The 16,326-nt window shown below is 39.5% G+C and overlaps 1 protein-coding gene across 1 annotated transcript in view; it reads right to left on the reverse strand.

Annotated features, from left to right (window-relative positions):
• PHLPP1 (PH domain and leucine rich repeat protein phosphatase 1) overlaps nucleotides 1-16,326 on the reverse strand; it is a 134,288-nt gene that overhangs the window by 48,065 nt on the left and 69,897 nt on the right. Inside the window, exons 2-3 of the mRNA XM_062499446.1 lie at nucleotides 12,601-12,797; nucleotides 10,467-10,592 (exon numbers count right to left, since the gene is read on the reverse strand). Coding sequence (XP_062355430.1) covers nucleotides 10,467-10,592; nucleotides 12,601-12,797 — 323 coding nt within the window. The remainder of the gene's footprint in view (nucleotides 1-10,466; nucleotides 10,593-12,600; nucleotides 12,798-16,326) is intronic.

The following is a 16,326-nucleotide window of genomic DNA, read 5'->3' on the forward strand; positions in this document are numbered from 1 at the left end:
GACATGCAATACAAAGGCAGTTTAATTTTTGTCCTTTAGGATTTGTTTTTAAACAGTTTGATAATCATTACACCCCACCAATGCCTGAGTAAGCCTTAACTGAACAGTGACACATTGTCTTGAAATAATTAAACTAACTTCAAGCAAACAGGTTCTCTTCACCTCAGAACTAACTTTGCTTCAAATCCTAATCCTCCTTTCTATTCAAACATCAAAGCCCTGCTCAGCAGAGCCGCCTCCCTCCACTGAGCTGAAGTCCACGGCCAGGAAGCACACTGGTACCCTGAGCCACAGCCAAGAGCTGAGGAATTGTTTAGCCTGGTAAACAAACTAATGCCTGAAAACTTAATGAAGGGGAGGGGGGAATAAAACATTTGCTTTTTCTTTAAAGCCATATATTCTCATTTTTAAATGACAACTGTTAAAATGGGTGCAGCCCAAGCGTAAAAGGGTACTGTTTTTTCCAGCATCTCCTTTTTGTTTTCTTTCAAATGTTAAATTAGATACACACCAACTCAAGCTAAGGGCCTTGCACAGAAAATTTAAAACCCAGCAAAGGATTGTTTTTCTTTTTTTGAAAGCCTTTCACTCAGCTCCACAAACCCAACAGGCACTGCCACAGGTCAGAGTAGTAATTCTTTATTAAGATACAAGGCAGAAGTGCATGCCAATGTGGCAGCACTCACAGGGCACTCCTGCCCCATCTCTCCTCTACAGGTGAAGCAGCCAAAAGCCTCTGGTACAAATACCTCATGCCCACAAGACTCAGGGGCACAAAAATAATTTAAACTTGTTCCTTCTCTACTCTCCTTATCGCTGTACAAAGCTTCATAAACAAACAGGTCACTTCTACTTTTGGCCCGTGTGCAAACATCTAACAACTGAAAACAGCATTAGCAAACATGTGGGGAGGGAGAAATGTGAAGGAGATTAACCTAAGTAAGGGCTCCCTTACTTTTCATAATAGGAGACCAAAAAATAATTCAGAGATGTGAAAGCCAGTACCCCAAATTTAAGAAAGATCTTGACAGCAAGAATTTGACAAAAAAAAAAATTCATCATCTGTCATTTGGAAATGCTGGGTAGTATCTGAAGTCACTACCAGAGTATGAGCACTTTTGTTCCTCCTGGAGGAGAAGTACTCCTCTTTTAGAGATCATGTACTGGTATCAGCATTACCCAGGGAATTATATCAACTCTCTGCCTTGGTGGTAGTCACACTGGGATGCTCACATTAAGATCCCTGCAAGGACAAGGCTTGCAGGTGAGAGTAATTAGCAGTAGCATTAAGCTACTTACAATTCAGAAATGTGAATCTCCATTTGGTGGAGCAATGGATACTAATATCCTTAGAAAAGCTTGACTGAAACAAATTCATTTGTAAATTCTGCCAAAGAGGCGATGGTCCCAAAAAATTAAGAAAAATCTCCTTTTCTTCTTAGTATTCCTGTTACATTTATTTTTTTACAAAGACAATCTGCTGTACTGGAAGCACACAGACTTTGTAACGAGCAGCCCTCCAGTAAGGACTTTCTTTCAGCATTTCTTCATTTCAGCATGGGAAAATCATGCAGCAGATCCTCATGGAAGCAATGCTAAGGCACATACAAGACACTAAGTGCAAATCACATGCCTGGCCAGCATGGTGGCCTTTTTATGATAGAACGACTGCACCAGCCAGCTAGGGAAGATCAACTGATGTCATCCACCTAGACTCCTCTAAGGTCTTCAACACAGTCCCACACAGCATCCTTATCTCCAAACCATAAAAACATGGATTTGAAGGGTGGACTCTTTAGGAGATAAGGAATTTCTGGATGGATGCAGCTGAAGTTGTGGTTAACAGCTGTCAGGTGGAGGCTGGTGGAGGGTAGTGTCCCTCAGGTTCATGGGGCTTGCAACTGGTGCTCTTTAGTATCTTTATCAATGACACAGTGAGATCAAGTGCACCCTCAGCAAGCTTACAGATGACACAGCAGAAGAGATGCCATCCAGAGACACGTGGACAAACATGTAAAGTAGGCCCACAAGACCTCACAAAGTTTAAGAAGTCCAAGTCCCAGGAGCTGCACCTGGGTCAGGAGGTGACCCCAGATATAAGTATGGACTGGTAGAAGTCATCACTGAGAGCAGTCCTGTGGAGGGGGGTTGGGGGTTCCGGTGGATGAACAGCCAGACATGGGCCATCAGTGTGTACTCACAGCCAAGAAGGCCAACCACAGGCTAGGCTGCATGAAAACAGACGTGGCCAGGACAGCAAGGGAGATGATTCTCCCCTTCCACTCTGCCCCACCTGGAGTGCTGCATCCAGGTCTAAGGTCTCTAACACAATAAAGATGTGAACTTTTTAAAGCATGTCCAGAGGAAGGTCACGAAGATAATCCAAGATTGCTCAGAGACGCTGCGAATACCCTGTCCCTGGAAGTGTTCGAAGTCAGATTGTATGGGGCTTTGGGCAACCTGGTCTACTGGAAGGTGTCCCTGCCATGGTGGGGATTTTGGCACTAGATAATCCTAGGTCTCTTCCAACTCAAACCACTCTATGATATACTATGTATTTCAGACTCTTACCAGTAAGACTTACACTGGAAGTTCACCTGAGTCTCCCCAGCCCCACATGGACAGGGTAGTAGGGTTTTTTGTGTTAAGCAAGTGATTATGCTAGGTGCTCAATTTCTCATCTAGGTTCTTTGACACAGCTGTATCATATGGATTAATTTTACAATAGGATGGACTCTTTTCATGCCATTATACCATCGTAATTCAGAAAGGCCTTTTGGCCCTAGTGTTTTATAACATAAATAATCATGGATATAGCTCTATTGGCCTGTGACCTAGAACTGATCTCCAGCACTCTTTTTCTCCCTCTTTTCTTGGAGACTTTAATCCTTCTCCACAGAGCACAGAAGAGGCCTAAAGAGAGTAAACATCCTTAAAGTTAGGTTTTACTAGTAATTCCCCTCCTTTCTTCCTTGCTGCAAGACTTTGCTTGGAAAAGCTTTCAGTGTTAGAGCCATCAGTTTCAAGACCAGCTCCATTATCACCTTATGCATACCAAAATACTGTGCAGTATGTCAGTCCCTGCAATCCCCTCATGTCTCATGGGATGTGCTCACTGGGGACACTTAGTTCCTCTGAGCTCCATTCAGAGCAACATTACATTCATTCTCCCTCTTTTCTACTCTTCCACTTCCAAAGATAACTGAAAATACTTTGGGATCTTTCTGGATTGAACACACCTTAAAAGGCAACATATGGAACACCTCACTGAGCTTCCAGGTGATGCTTCCCCATATTTATGCAAGAGCTGCACAAATTCAGCATCAATAATATCAGAACCTGATTTAGAGGCTTCAAAAGACAGTATTGAATGCTATTACAAATGTTTGGGCAATACCCAGTTTTCTGTTCTCATTCTTGGCTGCAACACTTCAATAACCACTATTAACTGAATGCAGCAAGCCCAAAACAAGAACCACAGACCGTCTAAATTCCAGCAAAAGAAAAAAAAAATAAAACAGTGAAACTGTAATTTCTCTAAAACACAAATCAAGAGCTTGAAGTCACCATTACACTTTAAAATCAGCTGAATGATTTAGACATGCAAAATTAATCAGCTGAGACAAAATACCAAGCTTCTCTCCTGAACCATTAAGAGAGACTGACTATACTGAAACACACTGGGAAGTTCATTTCCAAAATGTCAACTAACCTCCAGTAACAAAAGGCACAAAAGAACAGGCTTTGCAGGGAAAGAAGAGGAGAAACATTTTCAAGTGCTATCATCAAAAGAGCAACAAAACTGCCTTCAAGTTTGTTTTGCCCAATCTTCTGCTTTCACACTTGAGATGATAATAAGCCACCAACAGCAAGAATGACTAGATATGACTTCAGAGCAAAGGTCCCAAATACTGAAGATTTTGCGCACGCAGAAAAAAGGAAGTCAACTTCCACATGGAAACCAGAGGTTTGTTTATGTTTGAGTACTTGTATTCACCACCAAAAGGAAGCAGTGGGTTTATTTTTAGGGATCTATTTTTAGAGAAAGCACTATCTCAGCATTGTCATTTCATGGTATTAGGAGGAAAAATGGTTTCCTTGTACTAAACTTAGAGTCATCATATTTCCTGTAAGTAAGGATCAGCTCAAAAAAAGACCCACTCTTCAAAAAGGAGAAAATCTTTCTGGGTTCTCTTTTCTTGACTAGTTGTTGAATCAAGTGTTCCAACAGGTTAATGGTGCTGCTTAGTCTCAAGTGTGAAGAAACTCAAATTGTTATTCCCAAAGAAAATAAGCTTTGGTTAAAGGCCATTGTTAAAAGATTCCCACTGATGCTGGCAGTACACTAAACTAATTTTTATGTCATATTAGAATAAAGGCTCATTTTCCAGCTTCTAAAGCTCAACTGGCATAAGAAACAAACCAAGTACTTCATGGACACCTTCTCAGTGACCAGCCAGCACGTTCCTGATCTCCAGCCTGTCCCCAACACACATAAAACCAGGCAGCCAAGAATCACAATGGTGCATTCAAACACACAGACTAAGACTATAAAGCTAAAAGGAAATGTCAGAAACCCCTAACTTCAACACAAATAGTCTGTTTGTTGCACACAATCATTCCCTGTAGAATAACCACAGGTGATAACCAACAGCAAAATGTAAAAGCAAAAAAATTAATCTAGAAATTCAAATTGGATGGAAAGTTAAGTTTTCCACAGTATTCCTCCAGAAGAAGGTCATCCATTGCTTCAGGGGCTTAACAGACACTTGCAGAGGATACAGTTGATCCAGTGACATAAAAGTATGAATTGTCAGCACTGTAACAAGTAACATCCCAAATAATCTAAAATAAACTATGTTATTCTTGCATGTGATTTTTCCCTACACTCACCATTGATGCTGCTCTGTGATCAAAGTTCTGCAAAAAGGTACTCTGAGGCCATTTTGACCAGCAAGCATTAGAAAAGCCTGTCCCTAACGCCTCCAGAAACAACTGAAACCTGTTAATAAAAAATCACTGCAGTGATGAACTCTGTGAAGACAGCTCATTACAGTATCCAGAAATACATATGAAATACGTCAATCACCTGGAGGGCAAGCCAAGGCAAATACAATGTAGGGCCAACTTAACGATTATACTAGCTAGTGGCTTCAAGCCTTCTTTACAGACTGGAAGATGTCTTTTGTATTAAAAAGTTCTGCAGAGTCTGTGTTCCACAGTGAAGCTGGTGTGGAAGTTTCTCACAAAACTCTTCCTAGCTGACCATGGCTGACAGGAGAAAGCCAAGCACTAACATCTGAGAGTATCTGAAATAAAGATGAAGCTACCGGCACAAGTGGATATGCCTTATTTCCCACCACTTTAATTAATGAGCAGAATCTTATGTGCTGAAGGAAAAAGCAGTGCCATGGTTGATGATCCATCCCTATCTCAAAGGCGAACGAAACACAGCTGAAAAGCAGGTACATCTTTAGCACTAACACTCAATTTTTCCTCACTGCATTTCCTCAGCATAGTTTCTGTAAAACATATCCAAAAGCTAATCATCTTTGTCTCCTATTTTTGGAAATATTTTTGCAGGACTGCAGTCAAGGTCAGGAATTAATTTCTAGATTCTGTAGAATTTATATATATAAACTTGGTCTCTAACATCAAGTATCTTGTCAGAACTCAAACCTTTTCTCCTCATCACAAATAAGTATCATATCACTGGAGTTATAGATCAGCTTTGTCCTCTTTACAGGGCTAAAACTCCCCTTTTACAACAGTTTCTGTACACAAATTGTCAAATTTGTACCGAAAAAAATAATTAGAAGACTGAGGCAGATGGTCAGAACTAGATAACTTCAGGGAAAAGAAAGCAAAAAGCAAAACCAATAATTTTGTACTGCTGCTTCAGTAGATCTTTACACAAGTTGAGGAAAGACAGAGACTACAGCTGTAGAGGCTCCTGCATTACTTCTATAGTATAAGCTAAATTCTAATCTTATTTTCTGCTAGCTTCACAGTGCAAAAAAATGTATGAAGGGAGCATTCTGCACTGACATGAAAGGAATAAGGCCAACATGGCAGCACATCCTTATCAGTTGAATTTGCTATCCTTGCTATTTTTACCATGTTTTAAACATAATGTACACTGACATCATCATTTAGTCTCTCCTTTTTCACAGGCTAGCTGTTTGGAACACCACACACTTCCACTATCAACTTTAACACAGAGACAACTGAAACAGGGAAAGGAAAATATAAAAGCACACAAGAGAAAACTCTTAAATTTCGTAGGTTTTTAAATCCTATTTTTGCACATTACTTGTATTTTCAACAGCAGGACTCTTGTGTGTGTAGGCACCTAAGCCCCACACAACAACTGTTCCAACACAGCTGTCCAGCTCTGGTCAATGGTGTGCAGGTACACAAGGCTCTGTGCCTGTACATCTCTCTACCTACACAGACATGCACTATTTACACTACTTACAGCCCTTGTCCCTCATCGCCTCTCTTCCTCTACCTGCCCCATTGAACCAAGCACTAAAGCAAGAAATTGTTGACACATGAAGCTGTTGACACGCCTCCTGCTCTCCTGCAGCCAGGAGGGAAGAAGTTCTGTGGGATCTAATAACTCATCCTAGCATGCCCAGTGGCCACTGTTTCCAAGAAGATAAAATTCCATCATTTATCCTGGCACAAGCTCTGCAATACTGACTTTCCAAGGCAGACCATCACATCCCATTTTAACTGCACGCCTTGGAAAAGAGAGAACTGCTAATCCTTTTATACTCCAGCCAAACCATTCATGTCATGAATTGTGTCATAGGCAGTGCTCACAACAGGAATATCACATGTTGAAAAATGGTTAGGTTTAGCTGTTAGAAGTATCCAACAGCAGACCACATCCCAAATAAAAGCTTCACAACAGCAAGTCCCACCACTCCCTTACACCGTATGCATAACATTTCTCTCTCTTCCACATTAAAGATGTAGCTTTTTAGCTTTTTGGAAGTGGCAAACAAGGAATGCCCTCACCACATCCTCCTCATTGACATACTTTGCCCTGTCCTGCATTTGACATTGAAGTAGCAAACAGTGGCAGATTTGCTGTGCAAGTAATTGTGCCAGTTCCAGAACCATCATGAAAACTTTATGCAGACAAAATTCTTTAAAGCTGTGAAGATGTTCCTTTCTTTCCCCTCTGCTCCCGTTCCCAGTTGCAAAAGCTTATTTTTCAACATTTGGCAAGAGAACGAATGCATTAGATCACACAGGACCAAATCTGCTGCTGCTGTTTTGCTTTTAAGCTTTCTTAATTAGGCCTCCAGTTTTTGGAAAGTAGAAGGGAAGAAATGCACTGTGGTATAAAATTATCAATACTAACAAACAAGACACCTCTCCAGTTTTCAAAAATATTCTGTTTGAGGCTAAATCAGCGTATCTAGCAGTGACCTATTTGGAATAAGTATGTCACCAAGTTCGATATTTAGGTCAGTATTTGTGCAGTAATTCTAGCCTGTCCTGAAAACTGAAGTTCTGCTCACCTCAGGACACACACAATTAGGAAAACCAATCCTAACACCTATTCCTGTTCCAAAAGTTTATAGAGGCAGAGCATGAGAGCTGTCTTGGCTATGATAGATTCCACTGTTAGAATGAATCTGATTATACAGGAGTGATGCTTATTTTTAATTAAATTAAACCCCAGTCTCCGCAAACATTAATTCAAATCTTTTCTAGCATACACGTATTTGTTGCAGGAGTGATGCATTAGGCTTTGTCTCATTCTGAAACACCACTAAAAAGTCAACATTGCCAATATTCTGTGGGGAGAAAGACTGCAGAGCAAGCATTCTTTGCAAGTCTCAAGATTGAGCTTGTTATTTAAAAGTTAAAATAACATCATCATCATCATCATCTAGCTCTTCTGAAGGATGCAGAAGACAGACATGATTTTTTTAATAGTTAAAACTGAATTGAGCAATTTCAATCAAATATTTTACCAGAGATTTCCTTCTGCACCAAAATTTATAATTGAAACTTTCATTACACTAAGTAAGAATCAGAAGCTTCAGTTTACAGCAGCACATATCAGAAGCACAAAGGAGAAGAACTACTCTGAAGAGCTACCACTGAATGTAAGTTAACACAAATGTCACTTTCAAAACAAATGCCATTAAACATCTATATTTAAAATGTAGTCTTAAATATTATTCATAACAACTCACAAAAGTGCAAGTACTATATACAATACCAGTATTACGGAATAATCTCTAAGTTCCATGTGACCTAGCCCATAGCAAGCAACTAGAAGCTAAATTTCAGGGCCATAACACCTCCTTCTCTAAATTTGCTTGCTTTTAGAAACACAGTGCTTTACACAGTATTTTCTTGGTTATGAATGAATATTTCAGCAGCTTTGAACTTGATTAGTTTCCAAACACCTGAGGCAGAAAACCTCATATAAATGTTGGGGGTTTTTCCCAGCATAAGAATGGTAGTTTGCCTGAACTACAGAGCTGAAGATTCAATTTTTCTCATTTCTTTATACATGTAAATCAGGTGTGGTGCACCTTACAATTAAGCACTTTGTCACAAACAGCACCAGCTTGAGAAAATTTCAGCGACTTTTGCAGCATTACTAGTTTCCACCTTTCTGTTCTTCAGAACCAGTGTTACTGTGCAGTCTTCCCACAGCGCTGCCTCACATACAATCATGCTTGTCTCTGTTTTTCAGCCTCAGGACAGGAACCCCAAACATCAAGAAAAGCCAACTTGAAGTGGAAAAGTACTGTTTGAAAATCCATAATTGCAGAATGCCAAGTTTCAGGTTTGGGGGCTGAGGAGCTCGGGAAAATGCCTTTATTTTTCCTCGAAGTATGTTTTACCAACTAAAAGAATAGCATAGAGAGCTTCTTCACTTCTGACAATCTTAAAAGACACTTGAAACTATATATTTTCTTTCTACACTTACATAAAAATGGGAGGTTATCGTGAGTGCATGAGGATATGTTCTCATGCTGGCTATCATCCCGATGCTGTTAGTCATTTGGGAGAACCAGAGAGAAAGAGAGAAGCACAGCATGGCACAGAACAAGCTTATGCTGCCAGTAATTCAGAGTGGCTTTCTGGCCATTTATCTCTTGCTCTGAAGTTCATTGTTTTCCACTGTTTTCCCTGCTCATTAGATTTGCCTTTCATTTATCTGATGTCAAACCTTCTGGAGATGAAAGGACATTACTGTCCTAGAGACAGCGCCAAAGATGTCAGAACTCAAAAACCTGACAGACCATGCCTCACTATCTCATAACACATGCCTTGGGGATTTTTACCTTGAGGCTTAACAGACATAAGCAGATATGCCAGGACAACTTCTTTAAAAAGAATTTTAAAACTTACTTAAAAAACCACAAAAATACATTTTAAATTATGCATATGCTAGAAGGTGCGTCAGTTACTGTTTGAAAAAAGTTTGACATATAATCAAACCTCTTTAAAAAGCTCACAACCTAGGCTGGATTGTCAGCAGGCTGGATAATACACTATTGCAATCTAAAGACAAAAAAGATCTAGTGCTAAATTAGTAGCTACATAAAACATAAGTTGCTTTTACACAGTAAAGAGCATGGGGAGTCCTATCAAGTACCAAACTAATGAACAGTTTAGGCCCAGCCACAATATCAAATAGAGCATGCTGACAGCACAGCAAATAAACACCCATTGTAAAAAGTATGAAAAATATAATGGTTCAAGATATATAAGGATTTAGAAAAAAGTGGCAGGGATTAAGAGATAAAACAGTGAACTGCAAAAGAACCTTTCAACATCACAAAGTGGAACTGAAGAGTTAAACAAAATAATGCAGGCCCTAAATTCCTATAGCTAATTGTGTTATAAGCCCAGTATAAAATCCGCTTTACAGAGGTTGTAGTTAGTAACCTTTTTTCACTGACAAATTTTTTTGCTTATTACAAATAACCCAAAAATCAAATAGTTATTAAATGAGAGAGGTTCAGCAACACTTCAAAGCAGGAACAAAATGCTTTATTCTAGCAATTTAATATTTAGGTTCTGTGTAAGGAATGAATTTAAAAACTGACACTATTTTAGATTTTAATAACACTGAAAAAAAAGCTTTTTAACTGAAACATTTGCAGTTATTTTTGTCATCTTTGTTGTTATGATGACCTCAGTAGATCCATCCAGCTGATAAGAAAATGGAAGAAGTTCAGTACAGCACTTTGCTTACACAACACCTCAGTAGAAAGAAGTCTTGGTGTAAATACAGAAAAATTCACCTCCCTATTGCCTATTACCAAGAGCTCTCAAATTGAGTATTTCCACACAACACTAACAGGAGCAGCAGCAAGTCTTGACAACCAACCCAGAATAGGAACAGTATTGCTGCATGGAGAAGAGTGAACCAGAGGAAACTCCCCAAACATGTCATTCACACCAGTCAGCAGCATTCTCACCTTTGATGCTTGTCGCAGCCATCGCAGGTATTCAGTGAAGTTATCGAAACAAATGTAGTAGGTCTGACTTTGAGGTCCAGAGGAGCTAAACGCTAAACAGTGCTGGTGCTTTTTCACTTCTTCCACCTACAGCAGAAAGACAGAACTGTGAGTCAACAAGAATCAAAATTCTCTTTGCAGAACTCCCCAAGGCAAAGTTCAAGTGTGCCCAACAAGAGTAGAGCTGGGGACTAACCATCTTAAACACCCAAGCTGAATGTTGGATGTCAAATATTCATGAAATCTACACAAGCAGGAATGAGGACAGAAGGAGGACAGAACTAATGGAGAAAACCACCAAGAACATAAACATTTTAACAGACAGAAACTGAACACCATAAAAGGTTTGCCAGTGAAACACATTTAAGGCTGTTTTTATGCAACCTAAAAAATACAATTTATAGTCCCTGGTTATTAAAAACAGGCTTAACAAAATGCTTCTCTTACAGCCCAATTAAATTCTTTGGCATTTCTCAACTTGCTAAAAAACACCCAGAGTACATCATTCTGCTACCATACACGAGAAGTCCCACACAACTTATGGTCTCAATGTCTCAGTACAGCATTCTGGAAAGCCTTTGCAAACCAGGAAGTGCGGAGTATTTATGGGGATGAGGAAGAATATTTTTTGAGCAATAATTTAAAAAACACTTAGTTCTGTGCCAAACACCCTCCTCCCAAGCTTTGTCAGCACAAGCCCTCAGTACATTTTTCTGAGCTTAGTTATCTTTTTCTTTAAAAATTTGTTGTCAACTTTCTGCTTAACAGTCTGCGTGTTTTACATCACATAAGGCATTTCTGTGCAAAAGCTACTTAGAAATTCCACGTCAAGCAATTAAAATGGCACATAATCTTCTCTTTTTATATTAAAATAAATATATTGAGATGAAAAGAATATTCATCTCAAAGAGAAAGTTGATGGGAAGCTTAATCCTGTCCTTTCCAGCAACCTACAAGCCAGGAACACAATTCACTCAGGAGTTGACACACTGTAGCCAAAAGAGGACAATGTTTCTACTTCAGTACCTCCCAGGAAGAGTTAGAGAATCATGTGAAAAATCATAGGAGGTAGGAAAAACAGCTTGTAGAAGGCAACACTACTTTTCACACTGTTAGTATAGAGTATTAATTAATCAACTCTCATCTGCATATATAATATTATGAAGCTTGTTTCTCTCCTAATAACTGTTTAGAATTCAACTTACTAGTAGCAAGGTAAAGGAAGATTACTTAAGGTGCAAATTCATCCTCATGATGATTCTCTGCCCATTACCTCAGTGAAACAAACCAGTAACAGTTTTCTGAAACACTACTTAGGTTAAAATAGTGATGTAATCTTATTGTCTTCACTACAGTTTCACAGAAGAGTTAAGGTGGGAAGGGACCTTTAGGGGTCATCTGGTTCAACCCCTGGCTCAAGCAGGTCCCCCTAAACCCAGCTGCCCAGGACTATGTCCAGATGGTTTTTAAATATCTCCAGGGCTGATGGATATACCATCACCCATCTGGGGAACCGATGCCAGAGCTCAGTCACCATCACAGTGGGGTAAAAAAATATATTTCCTTGTGCTCAGTCTGAAGTCATGGGTTTTGGATGTAGTCTATCAAAAACGTTCAGTTTCAGCTTCTCACAAGGAAAAATGTTTGCTGCTCTTAGCTTACAACAGACCACTACTCATACAATGCTGAATACTCAAAACTCCCCCAAAATTCAGAAAAAGCCCATGCCCTTATTTGTCAATTTTCAGAACTTAAAGAGTAGCCCAGCATGGATAAAACGTGGAGAGAAGGACACAGATCACACACAAGAGACCGGCATGGATCCTTCGGCTTTATGCTGCTGCATACATAAATCACATAACACTGCACACAAGACACTGATTGTGCATCCTTTGCTTTTCTTTGTAGTTTTAATACGAATGTTCTAGATTGTTAGATATGACTGACCACAACCAAAAATCATTTATATACTCTGAAAATCCCATTCAGAGAAACAAGCTTTTGGAGGGTCAGAATCATCATAATTGAATGCAATCTTCTCTTCATAAAGAGACACAAGTTAACCAAGCAGATAAATAAAATAAAAATATCTTACTTTTCCACCAATTAAAGGGAGGACATGCATCTTTCCAGTCTGGCTTTCTTTTACTGATGAGACAATTAGGCATGTTCCACAAAGGATAGCTTGGCGTCTTGTCCATCTGTTGACTGGCAAATGTATTTTCCCTTTTCGAACATTGTACATTCCTGAGAGCTGAATTCGTTCGGAGCTGCCAGTGCTGTGGGGCTTGCCTGAAATAGAAACAAAAGCATCCACTTAATCACAGAAAATCTTTGCCTCTTTCACTCAAGTCATCCTGACACTTAATCAGCAAATTTCCAAGCTACAAACTGCACCATGACAAATTAAATATAGCTTCAAAACCATACAGGCAGGTAATTTAATATTAGCTTCAGTACAGTTTTCTTCAATAGGTAGAAGGATATGACAGGCTGGTATCATGAGAAGCAGGTCACATTCAATAATCACAGAAGCACCAATTAATGGTATCAGTCTTCTCTATGGAACCTGGAAATCAAATGTTCATCCACAACAATAAGTAATTGGTTCCTGTTGCGTTCACATGGCATGTGGCAACTGCAGAAGGAGGTGATGTAATGCATGCTGACCTGTATCTTTGCATTCCCATGTCTCTTGTGGCTATCCTTCAGGTCATGGCTCAAATAGCTTCAAAGGTTTCCAAAAGAACACATGTTCTACCTTCCCCAGCCCTCACTGCTAAGTCCAAACTCCACAGCAGAGGCAGCACATTCAGCCATTACATTAGCAGGTGCAACCTAGATGAAACCCCTCAAATACCCTGCTTTAGTCTGAGTAGAGATTTGGAAAGTGTTAAGTTCTTTTGTCTGTAGTACAATGAATTTACCATTTTTAGTAAATCAAATTATTAACGTAACTACCAATCAGACCAAATCTGTTAAGTTACTTTAATTATCTCTGATTCTACTAATCTAATCTATTAATAAGATTCTACTCTACATAAAACATCACTAGTCATGGCAATACAAAGACACCCATCTCTCATCTCTGCTCTTTCAGGATGTAAATGGGAGGCACAATTTACTTATTCTAATCTAATTCATCCACACCAAGTTACCCTATCAAACTCTGAACAGTCCAGCCCAGATCTGAGTCATCCAAATATATCTAAGTAGTTTGCAAACAGAGACAAGAGATAATCATGCTCAGGTTAAACCAGTTCAAACTTATGTAAGAACACCGGTGTTGGAGAACTTTGGGAGAGAGCTTCCCTGGATAAACAAACCAAAGGGTATGTTAATTCCAAGTAGCTTCCCCATTAATGATAAAAGATAAATCACTAATTTTCCTGCACTAATGTTTACCAAAATTCTTAAATACAAGGAATTAATATCTTCAGGACTCCAGAAAAGCAAAGAGTTGATTCTAGCACCAATATTTCAGAGCCGTGCCTACTGATCTCCAGCAGTGACAAGCACTGCACACTATTAATTCAGCTTGCTATTATTCCTGCTTGCATGACAGCTCATTTGTCTCAATGAGCCTGCTCTTGGCCTCAAATTATCCACAGAAAGATACAGGACACCTACCACATGCCCTACCCACTGCCATGCCCACCCCTGCCTAGCCCCTGCCAATTCTTGTCCTTATCTTTAAAAGCAGCCTTTTTGAATCTTCCTGCCAATTTAATGAGCCAACACTTGGCATAGTTACCCTCAAGCCTTGCTCTGCTCTAATAAACACTAGCATTTAGGCTACCGATGTCTGCCAGTTTGGATCTGCAGGAACATCACTGTTGCTTGAAGCTGAAACACTGAAACTTTAATGCCCACAAGGTATCAGCATCAAATTCAAAAATAGGTGGCCCAAGAAAGCAGTAGTTACACTGCCAAGCAAATTCACATCCAACCACAGAAGCTGTGGATTAACTCTTTGCCTAACAGAGGGAAATAGGACACCCATTCCATGCAAAGCCAAAAGACAAATGATAGAGAACACAAGTGAGTAAATTAGAGCAACTCAACCTTAACAAACACAAAAGCTGAATTGAACATTACATTTGGAATATGAAACATTTAGTTCTTAAAGTAATCGAGAATTTACCTGGCTTGTGCAGAATGATGGGCTTCATGCCACAGAGCATTGATTAAAGAATTAACACACAAACAACCACATCTCTGTAATAGAGTAAAAAGGGCCTGGAAAAGCAGAGCACGCTGCTGATATAAACCCCTTAAGACTCCAAGGCATAACCTCAACCTCCTCTCTTGGGAAGACAAGCTCATTTAGCATTTCAACATAACCAAAATGCAATTTTCACAAACATTCAGGAACCAAGGGCAGATCTGTGTCCTGGAAAACACCAAACCTCAAATTTTTTCAGGAATATTATGGACAGCAAACAGTACAAGCTCTGGCTATAATGCTGCAGCCAAGAGGCTTGGTAGGAAACACAACAGCATTCTGGAACAATCAAGCAGTGCCTTATCCTGCCTAGTCCAGTGGGTAACAAGGACTACCACAGTAGGTAGTCACACTTCACAAAGCGTACTGAAAAGTTAGTCTTGGAAAAAGTTACGGGGGAAAATAAATTCAGATGCCTGAGAAATCTGCTTTCTAAGACCAGACTCTCTTGGACTAAGTACATGATGTTAGGCACAGCGGGACCTGTGAAGTTACTCAGAAGTCTCTGAAATGTAGTTCTTAAAAATTAATGTAAATTCACAGTTTGTAAGTCACAAGATACAGTAACAATTAGTATCACTACTAAAGGTTTACTAGAAAAACTGGAAGAGAGCTATCACTAGAAGTACTCCTGCTAGAAATTAACTGTGTTTTCTCTCAAACTTCATATTTGACTGCAAAATTACTGGAATAAGAACCTTCAGTTACTCCTACAAATACAAAAAAAAAATAAAAATTAAATAACCCCTTTAAACTCAAAAGAACCTTTCAAAGAATTTAAGGTGCTTTTTCCCAGCAAGTACTATCCTTTGCTAAGTGAAAGCCAGAAGGTTCTTGATGAGTACATACAGAAATAAACACTGAACCTATTTCATTAAAGCAAATAGTTTTTCTCTTCCTATTCTTGTCTACTTCACTACATATAACCAACCATCTGGTTGGACCAGATGATCTTTCAAGGTTCCTTCCAACATGGGCTCTTCCATGATTCTGTAACTTGAAAATCTCATGTTTAATATTGGATCACATGTTGTTGCCTGAGACACAATCTGCTCACATATTCAGTTTTCTTCCTGCTTAAGGACTGTAATCACTGATATTTGATAAAACACTGTGATACTATTATCATGCAAGTGGGGAAAAAAAATTAGCCAAAAACCACTGGCTTATTTTGATTTTAAGCCGAGGTTAATCAAGGACACACCAAGTAGTTGTAGAACTAAACTCCTAGATTTCTAAATCTATCCAAGAATTTTTTGCAGGTAACTGCGAGCAAAAGCTGTTTGAAAAGTAGCAGCCTTGCCTACTGAAAAATAAGCTTGGACAGACTGAGCTTTAAAGAGCTCAGGTATTAGCTGCCAAGAGAATATAAAAGCAGGAAGAAGTTTAAATGACAGTGAGCTCTACCACAGCAGAAGTGGGATGGGGTTTGGAAAGAGCATAAAGCGATCTAAGGCTCACTTCAGGGAGCAAAGCAGCAGGTGGCAGAGTCTCCTGCAAGAGGGCTCATCCCTGATAGGCTGGGGAGTGAGGGACAAGGGAAAAGGCTCAGAACTGCACCTGCCTTTTCTATGACCTGGAAAATAATCAAATCAG

This window comes from Cinclus cinclus, chromosome 1 (assembly GCF_963662255.1).
Source record: "Cinclus cinclus chromosome 1, bCinCin1.1, whole genome shotgun sequence".
NCBI classification, from domain to species: domain Eukaryota; kingdom Metazoa; phylum Chordata; class Aves; order Passeriformes; family Cinclidae; genus Cinclus; species Cinclus cinclus.